Below are 20,817 nucleotides of genomic sequence, written 5' to 3' on the forward strand. Positions count from 1 at the left end.
TAAAAAAAAAATAAACAAAATCAGAGTACAAATCAATAACCGTGGCTCCTGATGACACACTTCACCAATGCTAGAATTTGTATCAATCTATACTGAAATGTCTATTAAAAACCATAAGAAATGTCATCATAGTTTACATAGTAAATAAAAAAGTGGCCTCTCTGTTTTCGTCCATAGCTGTGGGTTACATTTGCAGCAAACGACTTTCTGTTCTGTCTCAGTTTCTGACAGATGGGATGTTAGTTCGGGAGATGATGTCTGACCCGCTGTTGAAGAAGTACAGGTAACTCAACACGATGATGATGATGATGGTGATGGTGGTGATGATGATGGTGATGGTGGTGATGATGGTAATGATGATAACAGTGGTACTAATGGTTATGATGACCGAGGTGATTTGATTGTGGTGGTGATGACGATGATGATGATGGTGGTGATGATAATTATGATGGTTGTGGTGGTGGTGGTGGTGGTGATGATGATGAAGATGATGGTGGTGGTGGTGATGACGATGAAGATGATGGTGGTGGTGATGGTGGTAATGATGATGAAGATGATGGTGGTGGTGATAATGACTGGTAGTAGTGGTTGTGGTGGTGGTGATGATGATGATGATGATGACAATGATGGTGGTGGTGGTGATGGTGGTAATGACTGGTAGGTGTGGTGATGATGATGATGTTGGTGGTGATGGTGGTAATGACTGGTAGGTGTGGTGATGATGATGATGATGATGATGATGATGGTGGTGGTGATGGTGGTAATGACTGGTAGTAGTGGTGGTGGTGGTGGTGGTGGTGATGATGGTGGTAATGACAGTCGTTGTAGTGATGTTGGTGGTGATGATGATGATGATGACGATGGTGGAAATAACAGTGGCAGTAGTAATAGTGGTGGTGATGATAATGAAGATGATGGTGGTGGTAATGACTGGTAGAAGTGGTGGTGGTGGTGGTGGTGATGATGGTGGTAATGACAGTGGTGGTAGTGATGGTGGTGATGACGATGTTGGTGGTAATGAAAGTGGTAGTAGTGATGGTGGTGGTGGTGATGATGATGGTGGTGATGATGATGAATGTGGTAATGAGTGTGGTTGTAGTAATGGTGGTGGTGATGATGATGATGGTGGTGATGATGATGATGATGGTGGTAATGACAGTGGTAGTAGTGATGGTGGTGATGATTATAATGTTGAAGGTAATGACAGTGGTAGTAGGGATGATGGTGATTATGATGGTGGTGGTAATGACAGTGGTGGTAGTGATGGTGGTGATGATGATGATGGTGGTGGTGGTGGTGGTGGTGGTAATGACAGTGGTAGTGGTGATGGTGGTGATGATGATGATGGGGGTAGTGATGATGGTGGTAATGACAGCGGTAGTAGTGATGGTGGTGATGATGATTTTAATGTTGGAGGTAATGACAGTGGTAGTAGGGATGATGGTAATTATGATGGTGGTGGTAGTGATGGTGGTGATGATGATGGTGGTGGTCGTGGTAATGACAGTGGTAGTAGTGATGGTGGTGATGATGATGATGGGGGTAGTGATGATGGTGGTAATGACAGCGGTAGTAGTGAGGGTGGTGATGATGATTTTAATGTTGGAGGTAATGACAGTGGTAGTAGTGATGGTGGTGATGATAATTATGATGATGTTGGTGGTTGTGGTGGTGGTGATAATGCTGGTGATGGTGACAGTGTTAGTGGTGGTGATGATGATGATGATGATGATGGTGGTAATGACTGGTAGTAGTGATGATGATGGTGGTAATGACAGTGGTTGTAGTGATGGTGGTGGTGATGATGATGATGGTGGTAATGACAGTGGTAGTAGTGATGGTGGTGGTGGTAATGACTGGTAGTAGTGATGGTGGTGGTGATCATGATGATGATGGTAATGACAGTGGTGCTAGTGATGGTGGTGATGATGTTGAAGAGGATAATTATGATGATGGTTGTGATGATGATGATGATGGTGGTGGTGGATGTGCCGTGGCACACTATTCTGCCACCCTAGGTGGCCACCTGGGTCGCCTCTATTGACGCGCCGGCCCTGGTAGTGATGATGATGGTTGTGGTGGTAATGGCAGTGGTAGTGATGATGATGATTATGAGGGAGGTTAGGTGATTGGAATTGTGGTGGTGGCGATGATGATTGTGGTGGTGATGGTTAAGGGGGTGATGTGATGATGGTGGTAGTGATGATATTGTGATGTTGAAGATTATGGTGATTATAATTGTGGTAGTGGAGGTGATGATGATGATGATTATAGTAAAGATCATAATGCGGAGGATGGTTTGGATGCTAATGATGTTGGATTTGATCATGATGATGATGATTGTGGTGATGATGCTGGTGAAGTGACTTCTCGTGTTGTCACTTATGGGTCCTGGTGTTCTGATGTTAGGTGTACTATGATTGTTTTTGCTCATGTGGTGTGTGTTGGGTTTTTGTAGTGTGCTGATACTGGATGAAGCTCATGAGAGGACACTCTACACAGACATCGCTATCGGTCTTCTGAAGAAGGTGATGGTGCTTTATATTTCATCCTTCGCCAGAGGAGCAGTTGTGTGGAAACCTTCTGCTCATTTATTTCACTCCCTCTACAGATTCTGAAGAAGCGGAGAGACCTGCGTTTGATTGTAGCCTCGGCCACTCTGGATGCCAAGGTGAACATGACCTCTGACCCTGTATAATGTCTGACAGTTTATATGCATCCTTAAGGCTTGTACACACCGAGATGCTTTTCATTCGGGTTTGTCGTCTGTGTTTTCTGAGACGTTTAATTGGATTCAAAGAAAGCGATTTTTCACTGGCGTCGAGCAGAAGAGGATGCAAAATCACTCCTTGACGTTAGATGGCGCTACTCAACTTTAAGCTTCTGACACACTCTTGTAACACAGAAGAAGAAGAAGACAGAAAGTTTGACATGCTTGTTGTTAAAGTTACTGGCCATTAGAACAAGCATGGATGGTTCAAGTAGCAGCTCCAGCTCTAACGATGAAGAAATGATTATTGTTCACAGAGCAATTAGCAGCTTCACGTTCATATCGCCTCTAGGCATCTTCTTCAATCTGCGCTCGCATTGACAGTTTTGCACTTGAGCGCCTCCAAGTGCTGATTACTGTAACTTCAGCAGCTCCATGCATGTGAACAAAAGTGGCGATCTGATTGGTGGAGAAGGTTGACGCGGCGCGTCAAAACAAAAAACAAGCATGAGGCGTTTCTTAAAAAATGAGGCTTGTACGCCTGGTGTTTTGCATGTTGGTGTGCACGATCACATTGAAGCTCTTTATTTAGTCACGATGCGTTAAACGTTAATGGAAAATGCGAGCAAAAAGCCGGTGTGCACAGGCCTAAATACTTGAAATACCTGATTACATGGACATCTGAACACGTGACAATGCAACAAACCAATGACAAGTTATTTGATCCCCTGAGGATTAGCTAAACAATTGTGACAGCCAATCAGAATCAAGCATTTAGCAGACCTGTTGACTAATCTGATGAACATCCTAAGGTGTGTCGTTATTTGTATGTAAACGCACAGCTAATGTAGTTGCGGCAGGTTTTCAGGTGCATTAACAGCTTCATATCACTACACTGAATGATTTCATTTATTTCGCAGTCATATCAAAACACAACTGAAGGCTTTGAATGAGATGTGTGAGAAACTAGTGCTACACACAGGAGCAGTTTAAAGGTGCAGTAGGTGATTGTCTTCAGATGCATATGTTGTTGTGCTGGTTGATGGTCTCTTCACAGTCTAATAGTAATGATTACAGTAAATGATCTAAATGTATTTATATGTATTTTTATATTTTGGGTAAGGCATAAAACTAAAAAATGTTCATCCAGTTAAATAGAGTCGGACCGTCATCTCTCATAATTCCGATTAGCAGGTCAGACTGTCTGTCAGCAAATGCAGATTTGAACAACTGCGCAGCCGTTTGTACGCAGCTCCGTCGACCGCTGTTGGTGCTGCGCGTTCACAAGAGAGGGTGCGCGCGCCCGCGAGAACGGTAAAAACCCGCTGAATCAAAACTCTTTAAAAACCTGAATCAATATTGGAGTTACCTTTGTACGCTGGAGAAAGGATGAAACAATGGCTGAAGGATTTCTCTTAGACAGGTAATGTTTTGTTTTTAAACTATTTTAGCTTCATGCAACTGATGTGATGTTGTTGTTACAAACGGGTTATATCTTCACAGAAGTGTTGTTCAGCCACTAAAATCTTCCAATAAAAGATTGATACGACTTTTTTTAGTAACATAGGGACCGTTTACAGCATCTATAGTGTAGATTTTAATTAGTTTAACAACAAAACACAAATAAATAGCGCTATTCCGCCTAGTCTCTCCCTATATTGTTTACCATGCAACTTTAAATATTCACTCTGAAATAGCATGTCAGTTTAGCTTGCACCCCTGCGGAAAAGCACTAGTCGCTTTTAACACATGAAAGACGGTTCATTTGCTGTTCTAGGAGGCGTGGCTCTAGACGGCAGGGGAGGGACTGTGATTCAGAGATGTATGCTATGCTGTTAGCGTTGTGAAAGATCACCTACTGCACCTTTAAGGAGCTGACAAATGACTCCAATACAACTTCTGAACTGTGACTGCAGCTGTGGGAACCAGAGTTTAAGAGGAATAATAAATACATGTTTATGATATAGTAAAAACAACTGTCTGGAATGTAAAAAGTAGTAACGCATGGTATCTTTATTGCACCTTAACACATGTATGTAAATGTTATTTTAAACAGTTTTAAAGAAATATAAAAGAGTTATAATGTTTGTAATGGCGGTAAATGCTGCTCACCATTCATGCTATTAGGCACTGGCATATTACCTGCCTGTTATTAAGATATGAACTGTTCATTAGTAGTATACCCTGCTGAAAAATCCAGCTTAATCCAGCCTAGGCTGGTTGGCTGGTTTTAGCTGGTTGACCAGGCTGGTTTTAGAGGGGTTTTGGCCATTTAGGCTGGTTTAAGCTGGATTTTTCAGCAGGGTAAAGTATGATCTCATTCTGCATCCCTCATCCACTCAATACAAAATACCCAACTTCTGCATCACTAACTATTAATAAACAGCTACTAAGTCGTTTATCAGTAGTGTTAGTTCATGGTTTGTTAATACCATGATCTAAACTAGTGTCACGTGGTATTGCTGGTGAACATGTTTTGCTGTTGTATGGATCTTATCTACATCGGAAATATTGACACACAATTCTTCAAATAAACAGAAATTCCAGGACTTCTTCAACCTGAACGAGTCTGGAGACGCCAGTAAAGACACCTGTGGGATCCTGACGGTTGAGGGACGGACGTTCCCTGTGGACATCTTCTACACCGTCAGGTGATTCTCAGCCTGGATACAGTCCGAGCTATGCCTCCCTTTGCTTTCAGTAGCTGTGTTTCCATTTATTAATTGACCCTTTCCACAAGACTGTTATGACTCATTTAACGCTCATCAGTATCTTTGACAGTTTTTATTTTTAATTTTTTTAAACGTATGAACATTTATTTATCTTTGCATCACATTACAAGAAAAAGAATTACCGCTTATGTGAGGTGTGTGTAATGCAGTGTATATGGGGGCAGGACAATAAATTTAACGTTATTCTCTCTTCCGGCTGCCGTTGTCAGTCTCACACTATTGTTTTCCTTCTTCTGAAAGTTTTGAGAACACCATCATTGAGTTTTTCTTTGATTATTTCAGCAAATAGGATAGTAAATAAATGATTTGTAATGCTGTGTTCACACCAGACGCGGAAGAAATGTCAAGTGCGAGTGATTTACATGTTAAGTCAATGCAAACGTGCAAATAAAAATCCTGTGGCGTGATACGTGCAAGTGGCGCGGCGCGAATGACGTGATATGTGCGAATAACGCAGCGCGAATTGAGCGTTTTGCACGTTTGACGCGAATTGAGTTCGAAAATCTGCAGCGGACATTCGTGCTAGGTTAACCAATCAGGAGCTGGCTCTTTGCGTGGACGCAGAGCCCTCACCGTGTCCGCCGAAGTCGCTGACGCACACCTCAAAAAATTTAACTACACGTCGCAACGCCGTGTAGCGCAAGTCCTGTGATTGGTTGGCTTGGTAGCAATGAGGAGTGTGAGTGCGCGAATCAAGCGAGTAAACTCAAATGTTCATCCGGCTATTTACGCGCGAATATCACGGTTTGTCCACGCGTTCTGGTGTGAACACAGCAATAGACTCTCACATTCACTGCGCCCTGAGTTCACAGACTATGATGACTTTTGCTACTGAGAAACCTGGAAATGTGTAAAGGGTCCATCTTTATTGACGTTTTGAATTAATAAAAAATGCGTAATGGAAAGGCAAGATGCACATACATTTTAAAAGTGTGCTTTAAAAAAACTTTCAGAAGAGAAAAAAATGTTCATAAACTACAATGGAAAAGTATTTACTGAATAAATTCAGAATAAGGAGTCATGTGATTTTTGTTTTAACTGATAATGTAATAACAAAAATAATCGTGATGAACTGCATTAACGCATGAATATTACGCTGTCTTTCTAAAATCCCTCAGCCAAAGTCTGTCATCACAGTAGATCAGTGTTATTATTAAAATATTATTCCCTCCAGAACTGTTTTGGGCTTCTGTCTGCGCTTCCAAGAGCATCTCATGCCTACAAAATCCAACACATTGCATTCATTGCGTTTTCGAGGCGCAACTCATTTATCATAAAAGAAAAAAGGCCCACAGTGGCTGCTCCGACCACACAAAAAGACATTTTTTCTGTCTGATATTTGGCTCCAGTTTATCAGGAAGTGACGATGTTGCTCTCTTTCACTCATTAGATGGAAGCACTGCTTTATTTTTCAGATGTTTAATGCTGTATTTCAGTTTTTTTTTTGGATAGGTCTAATTCACATCTTTGCTTGAAAGCATACTAATGAAGTCAGATGTTTTCTTCTCTAGCCCTGTGCCAGACTATGTGAAGGCTACGGTGGAGACGGTGCTGAAGATCCACGAGACGGAGGATGATGGAGATGTGCTGGCCTTTCTCACAGGACAGGTGCGTGATGGCAGAAAAACACTCATGTTTGTGTTGGTGTGTTTCCTTCTGGATGTACAGCAGGACTGCACGATGAAGCTAAATCGAGATCATTCATTCATTTTCTTGTCGGCTTAGTCCCTTTATTAATCTGGGGTCGCCACAGCGGAATGAACCGCCAACTTATCCAGCAAGTTTTTACGCAGCGGATGCCCTTCCAGCCACAACCCATCTCTGGGAAACATCCACACACACATTCACACACACACTCATACACTACGGACAATTTAGCCTACCCAATTCACCTGCATTGCTTGTCTTTGGACTGTGGGGGAAACCGGAGCACCCGGAGGAAACCCACGCGAAGGCAGGGAGAAAATGCAAACTCCACATAGAAACGCCAACTGAGCCGAGGCTCGAACCAGCGACCTTCTTGCTGTGAGGCGACAGCACTACCTACTGCGCCACTGCTTTGCCCCAAATCGAGATCATTATATAGAAAAAACATGTGATCGTCATGCACATCTTGTAAGGGAAACACTGCTCTGTGGTCAGTTATCAATGTCCTCCGAAGGCCAGAGACAAATGTAGGCTTTCATACAGAGACAAATGTAGTACCGCAAAGTACATCGCTAAAGGGCTGTTCACACACATATATATATACATATGTATATAATATCAACAGTAAAACCAGCAACAATCAAAGATGCATGATAATATGGTTTTATGGTGTTGCAATCAAAAAATGTCATTATATTGGAAGTCAAAAACAGCCACAAACATAACGAAAGGGAAATATTGTTGAATTTTTGAAAATGCCATTTGCTGAAACACAGAGAAGGTTGTGGCCAAATTAAAATCAGCCCAGTGGATGAACATATCCCACACAGCACTCAAGGGTTAAATACCATTTGAACAATGTAATTAGCAATTATTACTTGTTTTAAAGTAATTCAGCCAACACTGTTTTTGTCCTGGTTGAGCAGGAGGAGGTGGAGAAGGTGGTGTCTCTGCTGCAGGAACAGGCTAGAACGCTGTCCCGCTACGGGATGAAGAAGCATCTGTGTGTCCTGCCCATGTACGCCGGCCTGCCCTATAATGAGCAGATGAGGGTGTTTGAGAGGATGGCTCCTACTGTCCGAAAGGTCAGCCAAAACGCACACGTGTCATGTAGTGCACTGTTAAACATCTAAACTGATGAATCTGCGCAGGTGATCACGTGTTTTATCTTCTTGTTTGCGTTATGTTTTTTCAGGTTGTGGTTGCGACCAATATAGCTGAAACATCGATCACTATTAATGGAGTGGTGTTTGTGATTGACTGCGCATTTGTCAAAATAAGGGCTTATAATCCCAGGACAGCCATTGAATCTCTGATCGTCACGCCAATCTCTAAAGCCTCGGCCTGTCAGAGAGCTGGACGAGCCGGACGAAACCGAGCAGGGAAATGTTTCCGTCTGTACACAGGTACCTCATCAGTTAAATATATATTAATAAAATAATAAGAAATAAATATTAACTAAACATAAAATAAATTATTTAAACATGACATAAGAATTGTTGCTACCGTATCTGAATATCCGTATCTATAGAACCATGTTGTTATTGTTAACGAACGCTTTTAAAAAGTGATTTCAGTGAATGATATAAAGCTGAGATTTATCAGCATATAATTATTAGGTGAAAATGTTTATTTTATAATAAAATAAAGCTAAATGTAATCATAAAAACAAACAAAAATTACATTTTGCTGTTAAAAACTAGCCTAGAGGGCTGTCTGTTATTAAAAACTAGCCTGGAGTCCCGTTTACTGTTAACAACTTGCATAGAGCGCCGTCTGCTGTAAAAAACTAGCCTAGAGCACCACCAGCTGTTAAAAACTAGCCTAGAGTGCTGTTCATTGCTACTAAATAACGAAGTGCCATCTGTAATAAAACAAACTAGCCTAGAGCATCATCTACTGTTAAAAACTAGCCTAGAGCTTTGTCTGCTGTTAAAAACTAGCCTAGAGCTTTGTCTGCTGTTAAAAACTAGCCTAGAATGTTGTCTGCTGTTACAAACTAGCCTAGAGCGCCACCAGCTGTTAAAATCTAGCCTAGAGTGCTGTTTGTTGTTACTAACTAGCCTAGAATGCCGTCTGTAATAAAACAAACTTGCCTAGAGCGCCATGTGCGGTTAAAAACTAGCCTAGAGGGTTGTCTGCTGTTAAAAACTTGCCTAGAATGTTGTCTGCTGTTACAAACTAGCCTAGAGCGCCACCAGCTGTTAAAATCTAGCCTAGAGGGCTGTTTGTTGTTACTAACTAGCCTAGAGTGCCGTCTGTAATAAAACAAACTAGCCTAGAGCGCCACCAGCTGTAAAAACTAGCCTAGAGCGCTGTCTGTTATTAAAAACTAGCCTGGAGCACCATCCAGTTTAAAAACTAGCCTGGAGACCCGTTTGCTGTTAACAACTTGCATAGAACGCCGTCTGCTGTTAAAAATTAGTCTAGAGCGCCACCAGCTATTAAAAACTAGCCTAGAGCACCACCAGCTGTTAAAAACTAGCCTAGTGTGCTGTTCATTGTTACTAACTAACGTAGTGCCATCTGTATTAAACAAACTAGCCTAGAGCATCATCTACTGTTAAAAACTAGCCTAGAGCTTTGTCTGCTGTTACAAACTTGCCTAGAATGTTGTCTGCTGTTACAAACTAGCCTAGAGCGCCACCAGCTGTTAAAATCTAGCCTAGAGCGCTGTTTGTTGTTACTAACTAGCCTAGAGTGCCGTCTGTAATAAATCAAACTTGCCTAGAGCATCATCCTCTGGTAAAGCTAGCCTAGAGTGCAGTCTGCTGACCAAAACTAGCATAGAGCGCCATCAATTGTTAAAAACTAACCTAGAGCGCTGTCTGTTCTTACAAACTAGCCTAGAGTGCCATCCGCTGTTAAAAACTAGCTTAAAACACCATCTGTTGTTAAAAACTAGTCTAGAGCACCATCTGCTGTTTGAATCTAACCTAGAGCTTCACCAGCTGTTTAAAGAACAAGCCTAGAGGGCTATCTGTTGTTAAAAACTAGCCTAGAGCGTTGTCTGCTGTTAAAAACTACCCTAGAGCCCCACCAGCTGATACAAATTAGCCTAGAGCGCTGTTTATTATTAAAAACTAGACTACAGCGCCATCTGCTGTTAAAAGCTGGCCTAGAGCGCTGCATGCTGTTAAAAATTAGCCTTGAGTGCCATCTGCTGCTAAAAGCTAGCCTAGAGCGCCATCTGCTTTTAAAAGCTAGCCTAGAGCGCCATCTGATGTTAAAAACTAGCCTAGAGCGCTGTTACAAACTAGCTTGGAGCACTTTCTTAGCAATGCGATGGTAATGTTGCTGTTCTTAAAGCAGTTCAACTTTTGCTAGTTGTTGGGATAAATTGCAGACCGTCTGTGTGTTTCCTCAGTAAGCTGGAGCTCCAGGAAGGCAACAACAACTGAGAGATGTGAATCCAACAGTTTATTGCTCTCTTATAAAGAAGACTGGGGTATTCCCAGCTTTTATACATCATACTCAAGGGTACATGGGCTGTGAATACGTGCAAATATTCAGCTCAGTTAAGCAGAACAATTTTATCTGGTGCTCAAGAATGTCAAGACGCAACGTCAAGGCATCTAGTACAGGGACAACTTACAATAAGATAAGACACAGTTAGAAAACAGAATATTTTAAGAGTGACTACATGGATATTTCTTTCACTAATGATACAATAAACAAAACATTTGAACATTGTCTTGATTTGTTATAAGCATAGAATAAAGTGACTTTCATATTTAAGCATGACACTAGGAACTCCAAGCTTGTGGATTTGATTTCCCGAGAATCACCCATGCAAGTCATGTCAGAGGCATGAGTGTAAATGCAGTGTTGTGGTTTATGTGTCTGTCAGAGGAGGACTTTGAGAAGTTGCCCGAGTCTACTGTTCCTGAGATGCAGCGCTCCAATCTGGCTCCGGTCATCCTGCAGCTCAAAGCTCTGGGCATCGACAACGTGCTGCGCTTCAGCTTTCTGTCGGTGAGTGCCGCCGCTGTTCGTGAAGAGCTGCTCTGTGATTTTGAGCTCTTTCTTATATCGGTGTTTGTGTTTCAGCCTCCGCCGGCTCAGTCTATGGTTCAGGCTCTGGAGCTGCTCTTCGCTCTCGGAGGTACAGGATCCTTTCTGTATTCAATTAAAATATTAGCGATATTCTTAACAATTGTTGTTACTATATCTGGAGAAAAGTAGAAATTATATCTGCATTTATCAGACCAACTATATCAATTGAACTACACTATAATGAATTAAACTGTGCCATATGCTGTTCTCTGATTTTAAACTAGAACCATGTTGTTATTGTTAACTAATGCTTTTAAAAAGTGATTTCAGTGAATTATATTCATAATTATTTCTTTGATTTAAAAAATCAACAACTTATCTACAGCACCTTTAAATTCGCTGTTTGATTAGAGAGATTACATGAGCTGGATTCACTGGTGCTAGTAGCACACTGAGGACACCTGCTGGTTACAAGAGGGTAATGACAAAAAATTGTATACATTTAGTCGCATATATTGAAGCAGCCCTCAAGACTGTATTTTTCACCAAGGCAACCCTGAGTGCTTAAATATAGTTAGGTAAACTGGCAGTGGGCTGGTTATAGAGGCCAAGACAAAGACAGGCATTATGACATTTTCAAATGAGAATAGCTGAATTAAGCATTGTTTTCCAGATAAACAAATGTTCACTCAGCATACTTCTTAAAAATCTGCAAACATATTATGGTATTTCTTTGATTTAAATTAGTCGACAACTGACATACAGCACCTTTAAATTCACTGTTTAGATAGATTACATGAGCTGGATTCACTGGTTCTAGTAGCACACTGAGGACACCTGCTGGTTACAAGAGGGTAATGCCAAAACAATTTATGCGTTTAGTTGCATACATTGAAGCAGCCTTCAAGACTCTATTTTCCACCAAGGCAACCTGGGGTGCTTAAATATAATTGGGTAAACTGGCAGTGGGCTGTTTATAGAGGCCAAAACAAAGACAGACATTCTGACAATGTTAAAGGAGAATAGCTGATTTGAGCATTGTTTTTCAGATAAACTAGTATGTTCCCTCAGCATGTTTCTTAAATATCTGCAAACATATTATGGAATTTCTATGATTTTATGAGAGTCAAAACTTAGATACAGCCCCTTTAAATTTACTGTTTGGATACATTACAAGAGTTGGATTCACTGGTGCTAGTAGCACACTGAGGAAACCTGCTTGTTTCAAGAGGGTAATGCCAAAAAAAATTGTCGTATTTTGTCGTATACATTGAAGCAGCCTTCAAGACTTCAAGAATTTTCCAAGGCAACCTGGGGTGCTTAAATATAATTGGGTAAACTGGCAGTGGGCTGGTTATAGAGGCCAAAACAAAGACAGACATTCTGACAATGTTAAAGGAGAATAACTGAATTGAGCATTGTTTTTCACATAAACAAATATGTTCACTCAACAAGTTTCTTAAATATTCGCAAACATATTGTTGTATTTTTATGATTTATAAGAGTTAAAACTTACATACTGCCCCTTTAAATTCACTGTTTAGATAGATTACATGACCTGGATTCCCTGTTGCTAGTAGCACACTGAGGACACCTGCTGGTTACAAGAGGGTAATGCCAAAAAATTGTCGTATTTAGTCGCATGCATTGAAGCAGCCTTCAAGACTTCAAGAATTTTCCAAGTTAACCCGGCATGCTTAAATATAATTGGGTAAATTAGCAGTGGATTTAATTGGATGGATTACTCGCTGAATTTACTGGCACTAGTAGAACTTCTTGAATATCTGCAAACAAAGTATAGTATTTAACCACTTTAGAAGTGTCAACTGACATACAGCGCTGTTTAGACAGATTACACGAGCTGGATTCACTGGTGCTAGTAGCGCACTGAGGACACCTGCTGGTTACAAGCATAAGCATAAACTATAAGCAAACAGATTTTTATTGTTCATCAGTGTGAACGCGAATATATTTATTATTATATTTATATACAAAGTTATGGTCCTCGCTGTGAATGTGGCTTTATGATGTGGATGCTGAAGCACTGTGTTGTGCAGGACTAGATCAGTACGGCCGTCTCACCGATCCCATGGGAGTGCGAATGGCGGAGTTTCCTCTCAGCCCCATGTTCGCAAAGATGCTCCTGGAGTCTGGAAACTTCGGCTGCTCCAAAGAGATCGTCACTATAGCGGCCATGATGCAGATCCAGAACATTTTCGTGGCGCCACACAATCAGAGGAAATCAGCCGTATGTGTTTATCTATTCATCTTTCATATTTAATTATTTGAATGGATTTGTAGCTGGTGAATGTTTGTGTGTTTGCAGGCACGGGAACACAGGAAGTTTGCTGTGGCTGAAGGTGATCATCTCACCATGCTGAATGTGTATGAAGCCTTCATAAAGGTAGTTTCTAATTTACAGTTGTCAAAATTATTATTAATTACTCCTGTAAATTTAGTTTTTTTTTCTTTTTTAAATATTTCCCAAATGATGTTTAACGGAGCAAGGAATTTCTCACAGTATTTCCGATTTTTTCTTCTGGAGAAAGTCTTTTTTGCTTTATTTCAGCTAGAATAAAAGCAGTTTTTAATTTTTTAAAACCATTTAATGTTAATATTATTAGCCTCCTTAAGCAATATTTGTTTTGATATTGAGAACAAACCACTGTTATACAATAATTTGCCTAATTACCCTAACTTTACTCTAATTAACCTAGTTAAGCCTTTAAATGTCACTTTAAGCTGCATAGAAGTCTCTTGAAAAATATCTAGTCAAATCTTATTTATTGTCATCATGACAAAGATAAAATAAATCAGTTTTTAGAAATGAGTTATTAAAACTATTATGTTTAGAAATGTGTTGAAGAAAATCTTCTCTGTTAAACTGAAATTGGGGGAAAAACATACAGGGGGGGAATAATTCAGGGGGCTTATAAATATGACAGATGGATATGTATATCTAAAATCTATAAAAATCAAGACGCATTTTTGGACAAGTACAAAATATTGTTTTGTTTGTAGAAATAATTTTTAATAATAATAATAATAATAATGCCAATGGGGTTTGTAATATTACTTTAAACCGAAAACAAGATTATTTTTTACTTACTTAACCCTATTAGCAGATTATTTAGATTGCTTTAAGTGAAAAAGTCACTTAATTTTTACTTATTATTTTTGACGCAAAACCATATTCTTAACTAGTCTTGAAAATATTTATTGGGTTAACAATTTTTAGATATTTGGACTAGAAACAAAACAAAAGTAAGAAAGCTTTTTTTGCAGTGTGATATCAGTTTAGCTTAATAAGTAAAGCTTTGTTTGCTTCTCTCAGCAGTATTCAGAATTTTGAAACATTTAAAATACTATTTAAAACATATTTGAATTACATTTTTATATACACGACCTGACAAAAGTCTTGTCATCGATCCCAGTTTGTAAGAGCAACAAATAATAACTTGACTTCTTGCTGATCATTTGGAAAAGTGGCAGAAGGTAAAATCTTCCCATGAATCTTCTGTGAGGAGTTTTTAGCTGAATCCAGCACTGAACTGGGAGAGATTCTGGAAGCTGTGCCTTGTCAAATGCTAGCTATATCTTTTTTTAATATTCTCTGGAACATAATTAAAATGAAATTGTAAGTATTTCTCTCTCTGTGTCGTGTCCTATAGGAGCCCAAATAGAGAAATAGAAGAAGCACTGTGGAAATAGCAGTGTTTGGGTGGCATTTTAGCTTGCGCTGCTATAACATTACAGCGCCTCTGGCCACGCCCCTTCACTGCGCGGGGTGTATGTGCGTGGTGAATGCGCGTAACCTAAAGCACTTGTGATCTCACTAGCCCGGATGTATTTTTTTGTAGTCCCCAAACTTCATTCGCTGTAGTCTTTGCTAAGCTAACTCTGTAAAAGCCAATGTCTCCCTTTGCATTGAACTGTGAGCATATTACACTCTGAGATGTTGTTTCACACAGCTACATTACACATCAACTAAAGTTTCAAACATGATATCATATTGGACCACCCCTTTAATGCAGTGGATGTGTTTCCTCAGCATCAGAAGAGCTCTCAGTGGTGTCAGGATCACTTCCTCAATTATAAAGGTCTCCTGCGCGCCACCGCTGTCCGAGAGCAGCTACGACACCTGCTCAACAAGTTTAAGGTGCCTCGCACGTCCAGCGAAGGTAATGGGACATTTCTGTTCAACCATATCTCTCTGATTTATGCTTCTATTCTGCTATTATAAGATTTTTCATAGTGGTTTGTTGTGCTAACTGGCTATATTATCTGCTATCAACTGTTATTTTTCTGCTTCAGTCCCCCTCCCGCTGGGTTTTACTGTCTGTTCACCCGCTGTCCTCTTAAAGCATTTTTCGTTTTGTTAAATTAATATCTCATGTCATTATTAACAAGTAATAAAAAGCTTTTACAGCTCACGCCTGTACACTCGTTAGCACAGTTAGCTGAGGCTGGCTTAATTTTGAATAAATGGGGTATATGCCGAGCTAATGCTGTTCCCATGCTGATAAACTTCCGGTTACCTGTTATTGTTGGGTTTTTTCCATTTTAAACGATACCTTTTACAGTATCGATGTTGTAATGTAGTTAAAATACAATCAGTTAAATAGTCTCTGGCACTCATTTAGTTGCTCAAGCACAAAACGAGACAAAAAGCCGTTTACACGCACGCGCCCGTCAGAATCGGCAGGCTAACGCAGAAGCTCCATTGAATATAGTTGGGTAAAATAAATGCTCATATTTTAAAGACATGGCAGGGGGAAATGTAATTTAATGCAGTGCTTCTTGTACAATCTGAGACCCACTTTATATCAGATATCACTCAGCCAGTGGAAATCGCTGATTTTTAAAGAAAACAGCCCTTAAACGCGCCGATTTTAAAATGGAAAACAGTTCACAGGAAGCGGTTAACCCCGGTTATTGGCAAATTCAAAGTCCTATTAGCATGCTTTGGCATATGCCCCATTGAAAAGAGGTGGTGGTGTGGTCATGATGCAAAGCAGCCGTGTATTATTTTCTAATGAATCAATGACCCAGAGTCAAGCATTCCACTTGTACTGTTTTCCACACTGTTGAGATGTTGTCTTTGAGTCATTTGTCAGGTTTTTGTCCTTAAACTATTTCTGTGTAGCACTAGTTTCTCACACATCTCATCCAAGGCCTTGTTGTGCTTTGATGTGACTGCAATATAAAAGATATCAGTCGGTGTAGTGATATGGAGCTGTTAATGCACCCAAAAACCTGCCGGAACTACTTTAGCTGTGTGTTTATCTGAAAATAACTGCACTTTAAAATGTTCAATGGTTTGTTGTATTGTCGTGTGTCCTGAGATTTCTCCCTCCATCATCTCTCAGGGGATCCGGATGTGATTCTCAGATGTATCGTCTCTGGGTTTTTTGCTAACGCGGCCCGCATGCATCACTCCGGCTCCTACAGGTTGTTTTCTCCATCAGTTATTCCTCTTATCAATGTGATTTATCAATGTCACTAATCTTCTTTGTTATATATCAGGACTCTTCGTGATGACCGAGAGCTGTACATTCACCCTGATTCAGTGCTGTATGGAGAAAAGCCCCCCAAATGGTACTTACTGCTGTGTTTATTGCAGTTGTGTTTATTTCCCTGCTGAAAAATCCAGCTTAAACCAGCCTAGGCTGGCTGGCTGGTTTTAGCTGGTCGACCAGCCTGGTTTTAGAGGGATTTTGGCCATTTCCAGGCTGGTTTCCAGCCATTTCCAGCCTGGTCTTAGCTGGTCAGGCTGAAAAATGACCAGCTAAAACCAACTTAACCAGCCTGGTTTAAGCTGGATATAACTGGTTTTGGCTGGGCTCCCAGCCTGGCTAGGCTGGTCAAGCTGGTCATCTCCCAGCCTGAACAGCTAAGACCAGGCTGGAAATGGCTGGAAACCAGCCTGGAGATGGCCAAAACCCCTCTAAAACCAGGCTGGTCGACCAGCTAAAACCAGCCAACCAGCCTAGGCTGGTTTAAGCTGGATTTTTCAGCAGGGTTTCCAGTGTATGTTTCTGAGCTGCTTGTTTTGTTATGTTTCTCAGGGTGGTCTTCAATGAGGTAGTTCAGACCAGCAAGTACTACATGCGGGACGTGACAGCTGTGGAGTCGTCCTGGCTGGTGGAGCTGGCGCCGCACTTCTATAAACAAGCCAAAGTAAGTCAAACAAACCCAAATGGGAGTCATGGAACGATAAAGTAAAGGTCCAGTAAAATTAAAATAACGTTTCTATATGTTAGTTTCAGTATGATAGTCTTCAAAGATAGCGATAAGCTAGTTTAGAAGGTATAAAACCACTTTCAAGTAAATGGATTGACAGTTTTATTCACGTCACCTCATACTTCAGTTTCTCATCATATCCTGGCCAATCAGATGCTCTCTAGTATCTGACATGCCCCGCCCCCATCTTCTCATCTGCTTTTCATTTGTACTGTTTGAGCTCAAGCACTCTCACTGGCAGAGCTGTGAGAAAACTAAACGCTATTGGCTGCTTTTTTAAAGAGGAGGAGTTACTCTATTGGCCCGTTTCCACTGAGTGGTACAGTCTGGTGACTGTACCCTGCTGAGACGGGAGGTTTTCGTGGCCTTTTAAGTGTATTTTACTAGCCTTTCAGGCCATACTCACACTATGTACAGTTGCCTCAAACCGAGCCAAAGCACGCTTGTCCACCCTCCCGTTTCCCCCGACGGCCAGCACTCACACCACAATCGGGCCTGGGCCCGCTTACGTCAACGATGCTGCGCTGTTCAGTGAGAAGCGCTGTCACTCAGCAGCACAGTGGAGATTTCTCTAGTTCAGGGGTCTCAAACTCAATTTACCTGGGGGCCGCAGGAGGCAAAGTCTGGGTTAGGCTGGGCCGCATAAGGGATTTCACAAAAAAAAAAAGTCCTCAAATGTCATTATTAACAGTTTTAATTATTTCTTCTGAACATGAAGTGTCTTGAACATTAATAGAACATTGAGTGAAGATTATGAACAGTTCTTCTGAACATGGCATCTTTTGCCTACTTGCTGCCAGAGACTTGACAGCGCTTCTTCTCACAAATCTGAACCACATTTGGCTTTAGAGCGGAAGCAGTTGAGACCCTCAGTATGGCTTGAAGATGATCATCATTAAGTCTAGACCTGTCTAGACTCACTCAAAACTTCCATTCCCTCACCTAAAAAAAGGCGTATATATGTATAAATAAAACACCCCCACCCCACTCCAGTCACATCAGTCTGTACCAGTCTGTATCTACCTATAATATATATAAGATGCAGGCTGTAGCTAGGTAGGTGGCAGGCTGCAGATAGGTAGCTAAGTGGCAGGCAGGGGCGGGAACAGCTTACCTTGGTTCTGGCCGGCGCGAGTTCCCTCCTAACACTTCCCGCCCGTCATAGCGTCTAACAAAGGGGTGGGGTGCATGGTGACGTCACCGGCATCCCCGCCCCTTTGTTACACGGCTGTGTACGGATAGAATCAGCGGAGCGGGGAGCGGTCGGTGCGGGCCACAAAATATTGCACTGAGGGCCGCAAATGGCCCGCGGGCCGCGAGTTTGAGACCCCTGCTCTAGTTATATCGTTTCAGTCGTTTGTTATGAAGTGACATGCAGTCAAATATTTCGCCAAACAGTCCTTTGAAATGCGGTGACATGCAGTCAGATATTTCGCCGAACAGATCCGCCACTTTTGGCGCTTATAAACAATCATAAAGCCCTAGTGCTGCAGGAATATGGAGGTCTGCTGAAGGCGTGCAGCTGTCGTGCTGTGAGGGGTTTGTGTATTTATTAAGCTACGGCAGTTTGGGTTCACTGAACAGTAAGAATGATTAATAAATCCTTATGAAACAGTCCCTTAAAAGTTACGTCTTGCTTTCAGTTTCGGGCTTTGGTGCAGTACGTTTGTAGTGTGAGTGCAAAACGCGCCAAAGCCCGAAACTGAAAGCAAGACGTGACTTTTAAGGGACAAGTGAACCGCGCTCAGACCCACCTCTTCCAACCGGGCCAGGGCCGGCCAAGTGAACCGTGCTTGAGCCGGATTCAGCGCACTCACACTTCTCAAACAATCCGGGACACAGGCCTGGGCACTGTACGGATGGCATAGTGTGAGTAGGCCCTCAGTATGTTCTTATGATGTTAAAGAAGACTGCAAAAACAGCTGACCACAGAATCAGCGCTTTACATCTCTGTCTGTCTCTGCGTCTTATAGCACGGGTCTCTGAGCAGCAAACGAGCCAAAGTCTTCTGAGCGACTGCATTCACATCTCTCACATCTGGATATATTCCTGACCCATAGTTACAGCAAGCGCTCCTGTGAAGATGACGACACACGCTCTGGGTGTTTATTTCCGCCGTACGGCGAAGGAAACACTGTGTTATTGTGTACATACAGATGTAAATGATCTATTTATGCTGTCATGGTCATCTTTGTGTTATTGAATAGCTTTTTAGTGACGGTGGAAGAACCTGACTGTGATTTTACTGTTTACTGACTGGACGGACGGATATTAATGTACAGCTTTACAACATCGCACGACCCTCAACAATAACCATATTATGACTATAATAAGCTATTTTTTACCAGTTATTTCAAAGCCTCATCGGAGAAATACTGTGTAGCTCAATTGTAGTGGCCTTTTAACCATTATGTGCCAAATATTAATACAATGTAGATCTTTTCCTAATGTACTATATGGAATGTACTATTCATTGTAGCTACACTTGTAAGCATGCGACAAAAAGTGCCATTTTTTTATTTTGTGTGTGTGTGTCCCTCTTATATATACATATATACACCTTGTTGTGCCCCTCTGGCCTAGAAAACTGTGTTCTTAGATGTAGTTTTTCATTTAATTTAGGAAAGATCAGCCATGATTAGTTGTTTAAGCATGGTGAGGAAATAGCACAGTGAACAAGACGCCTCAGGGAGGAGATTATTTCATATTAAATCATATATACATAAACTGGGTGCTTACCAAAAACTGTATGTGCGACGTGACATTTCATAGGACGGCTGAGGTGTCAGTCATACTAAAGGAGGCGGAGCCAATCTTGTTTTGATTTAATGTTTTCACATAGGTTTCTTTTTTCCTCAGCTAGTTATTTTTTCCATTTCAGAAAGCAGTTTAGTTTAAGGTTACTTCTATAACCTTTACCAAATGTCTTAGTAAGCATATTCTGTGTATACTTAGTCGGTAGCCTCGAGCAGCGTAGATTAGCTGTTGGTTTGACAAATATGACATTCAGTCCGAATATGAGAGATCTTCACACGTTCCTGCATGTCTTTAAACAGAACACACCTCATGTGGTTTCACAGCAGTGCAGTTATTTGTAGAGGAAATCTTAAGGTAAATATGTAGTTTCGCCAGTCTCTCACCAAACGTGCAGATATCTGTATATTTAATGAAGTCCAATGGTCACAGTGTATTCATGTGCAGAGTCTGTACTGAGGTCTGTTTTACAAACAATAAAGGAGGAAACTCTGGGAATGTATGTGGATTTGATTTGTACAAAACTTGTGTGATGAATTAAATGTTTTTAAAAAAACCTCGGTATATACAGGTGTTTTGGCACACTTATTACCCTACCAAGTAATGCATGAACATATTGAGTTACTACCCCAAAAAAGTAACTTGCATTACTTATTTTATGGTATTTGAGTTATTTTAGTGTTACTTTTTGTTACGGCTGAGGCTTTATCTCTTTCAGATTTTCTTTTTTTTTTA

At 41.1% G+C, this 20,817-nt stretch overlaps 1 protein-coding gene across 3 annotated transcripts in view; it reads left to right on the forward strand.

Annotated features, from left to right (window-relative positions):
- Window positions 1-20,580, forward strand: part of dhx35 (DEAH-box helicase 35) — a 23,734-nt gene extending 3,154 nt beyond the window's left edge. The window contains exons 6-21 of one of the 3 annotated variants that reach the window (XR_015523052.1): window positions 222-283; window positions 2,459-2,528; window positions 2,612-2,671; window positions 5,249-5,361; window positions 6,954-7,050; window positions 8,016-8,174; window positions 8,285-8,495; window positions 10,940-11,064; window positions 11,140-11,194; window positions 13,143-13,333; window positions 13,412-13,489; window positions 15,137-15,266; window positions 16,455-16,536; window positions 16,612-16,724; window positions 17,056-17,265; window positions 19,302-20,580. Coding sequence is in view for 1 of the 3 variants with exons in the window: in XM_087306420.1 (XP_087162546.1) it covers window positions 222-283; window positions 2,459-2,528; window positions 2,612-2,671; window positions 5,249-5,361; window positions 6,954-7,050; window positions 8,016-8,174; window positions 8,285-8,495; window positions 10,940-11,064; window positions 11,140-11,194; window positions 13,143-13,333; window positions 13,412-13,489; window positions 15,137-15,266; window positions 16,455-16,536; window positions 16,612-16,683; window positions 17,154-17,265; window positions 19,302-19,340 (1,656 nt within the window). In the remaining 2 variants the exon portion in view is untranslated. Of the gene's footprint in view, window positions 1-221; window positions 284-2,458; window positions 2,529-2,611; window positions 2,672-5,248; window positions 5,362-6,953; window positions 7,051-8,015; window positions 8,175-8,284; window positions 8,496-10,939; window positions 11,065-11,139; window positions 11,195-13,142; window positions 13,334-13,411; window positions 13,490-15,136; window positions 15,267-16,454; window positions 16,537-16,611; window positions 16,725-17,055; window positions 17,903-18,667 lie in introns of all 3 variants that reach the window. The other 2 variants (XR_015523051.1, XM_087306420.1) reach the window with 2 other exon arrangements.
- Window positions 20,581-20,817: the final 237 nt, after the last annotated feature.

Source organism: Danio rerio, chromosome 23, assembly GCF_052040795.2.
Source record: "Danio rerio strain M-AB ecotype USA chromosome 23, GRCz13ab, whole genome shotgun sequence".
Taxonomy (NCBI): Eukaryota; Metazoa; Chordata; class Actinopteri; order Cypriniformes; family Danionidae; genus Danio; species Danio rerio.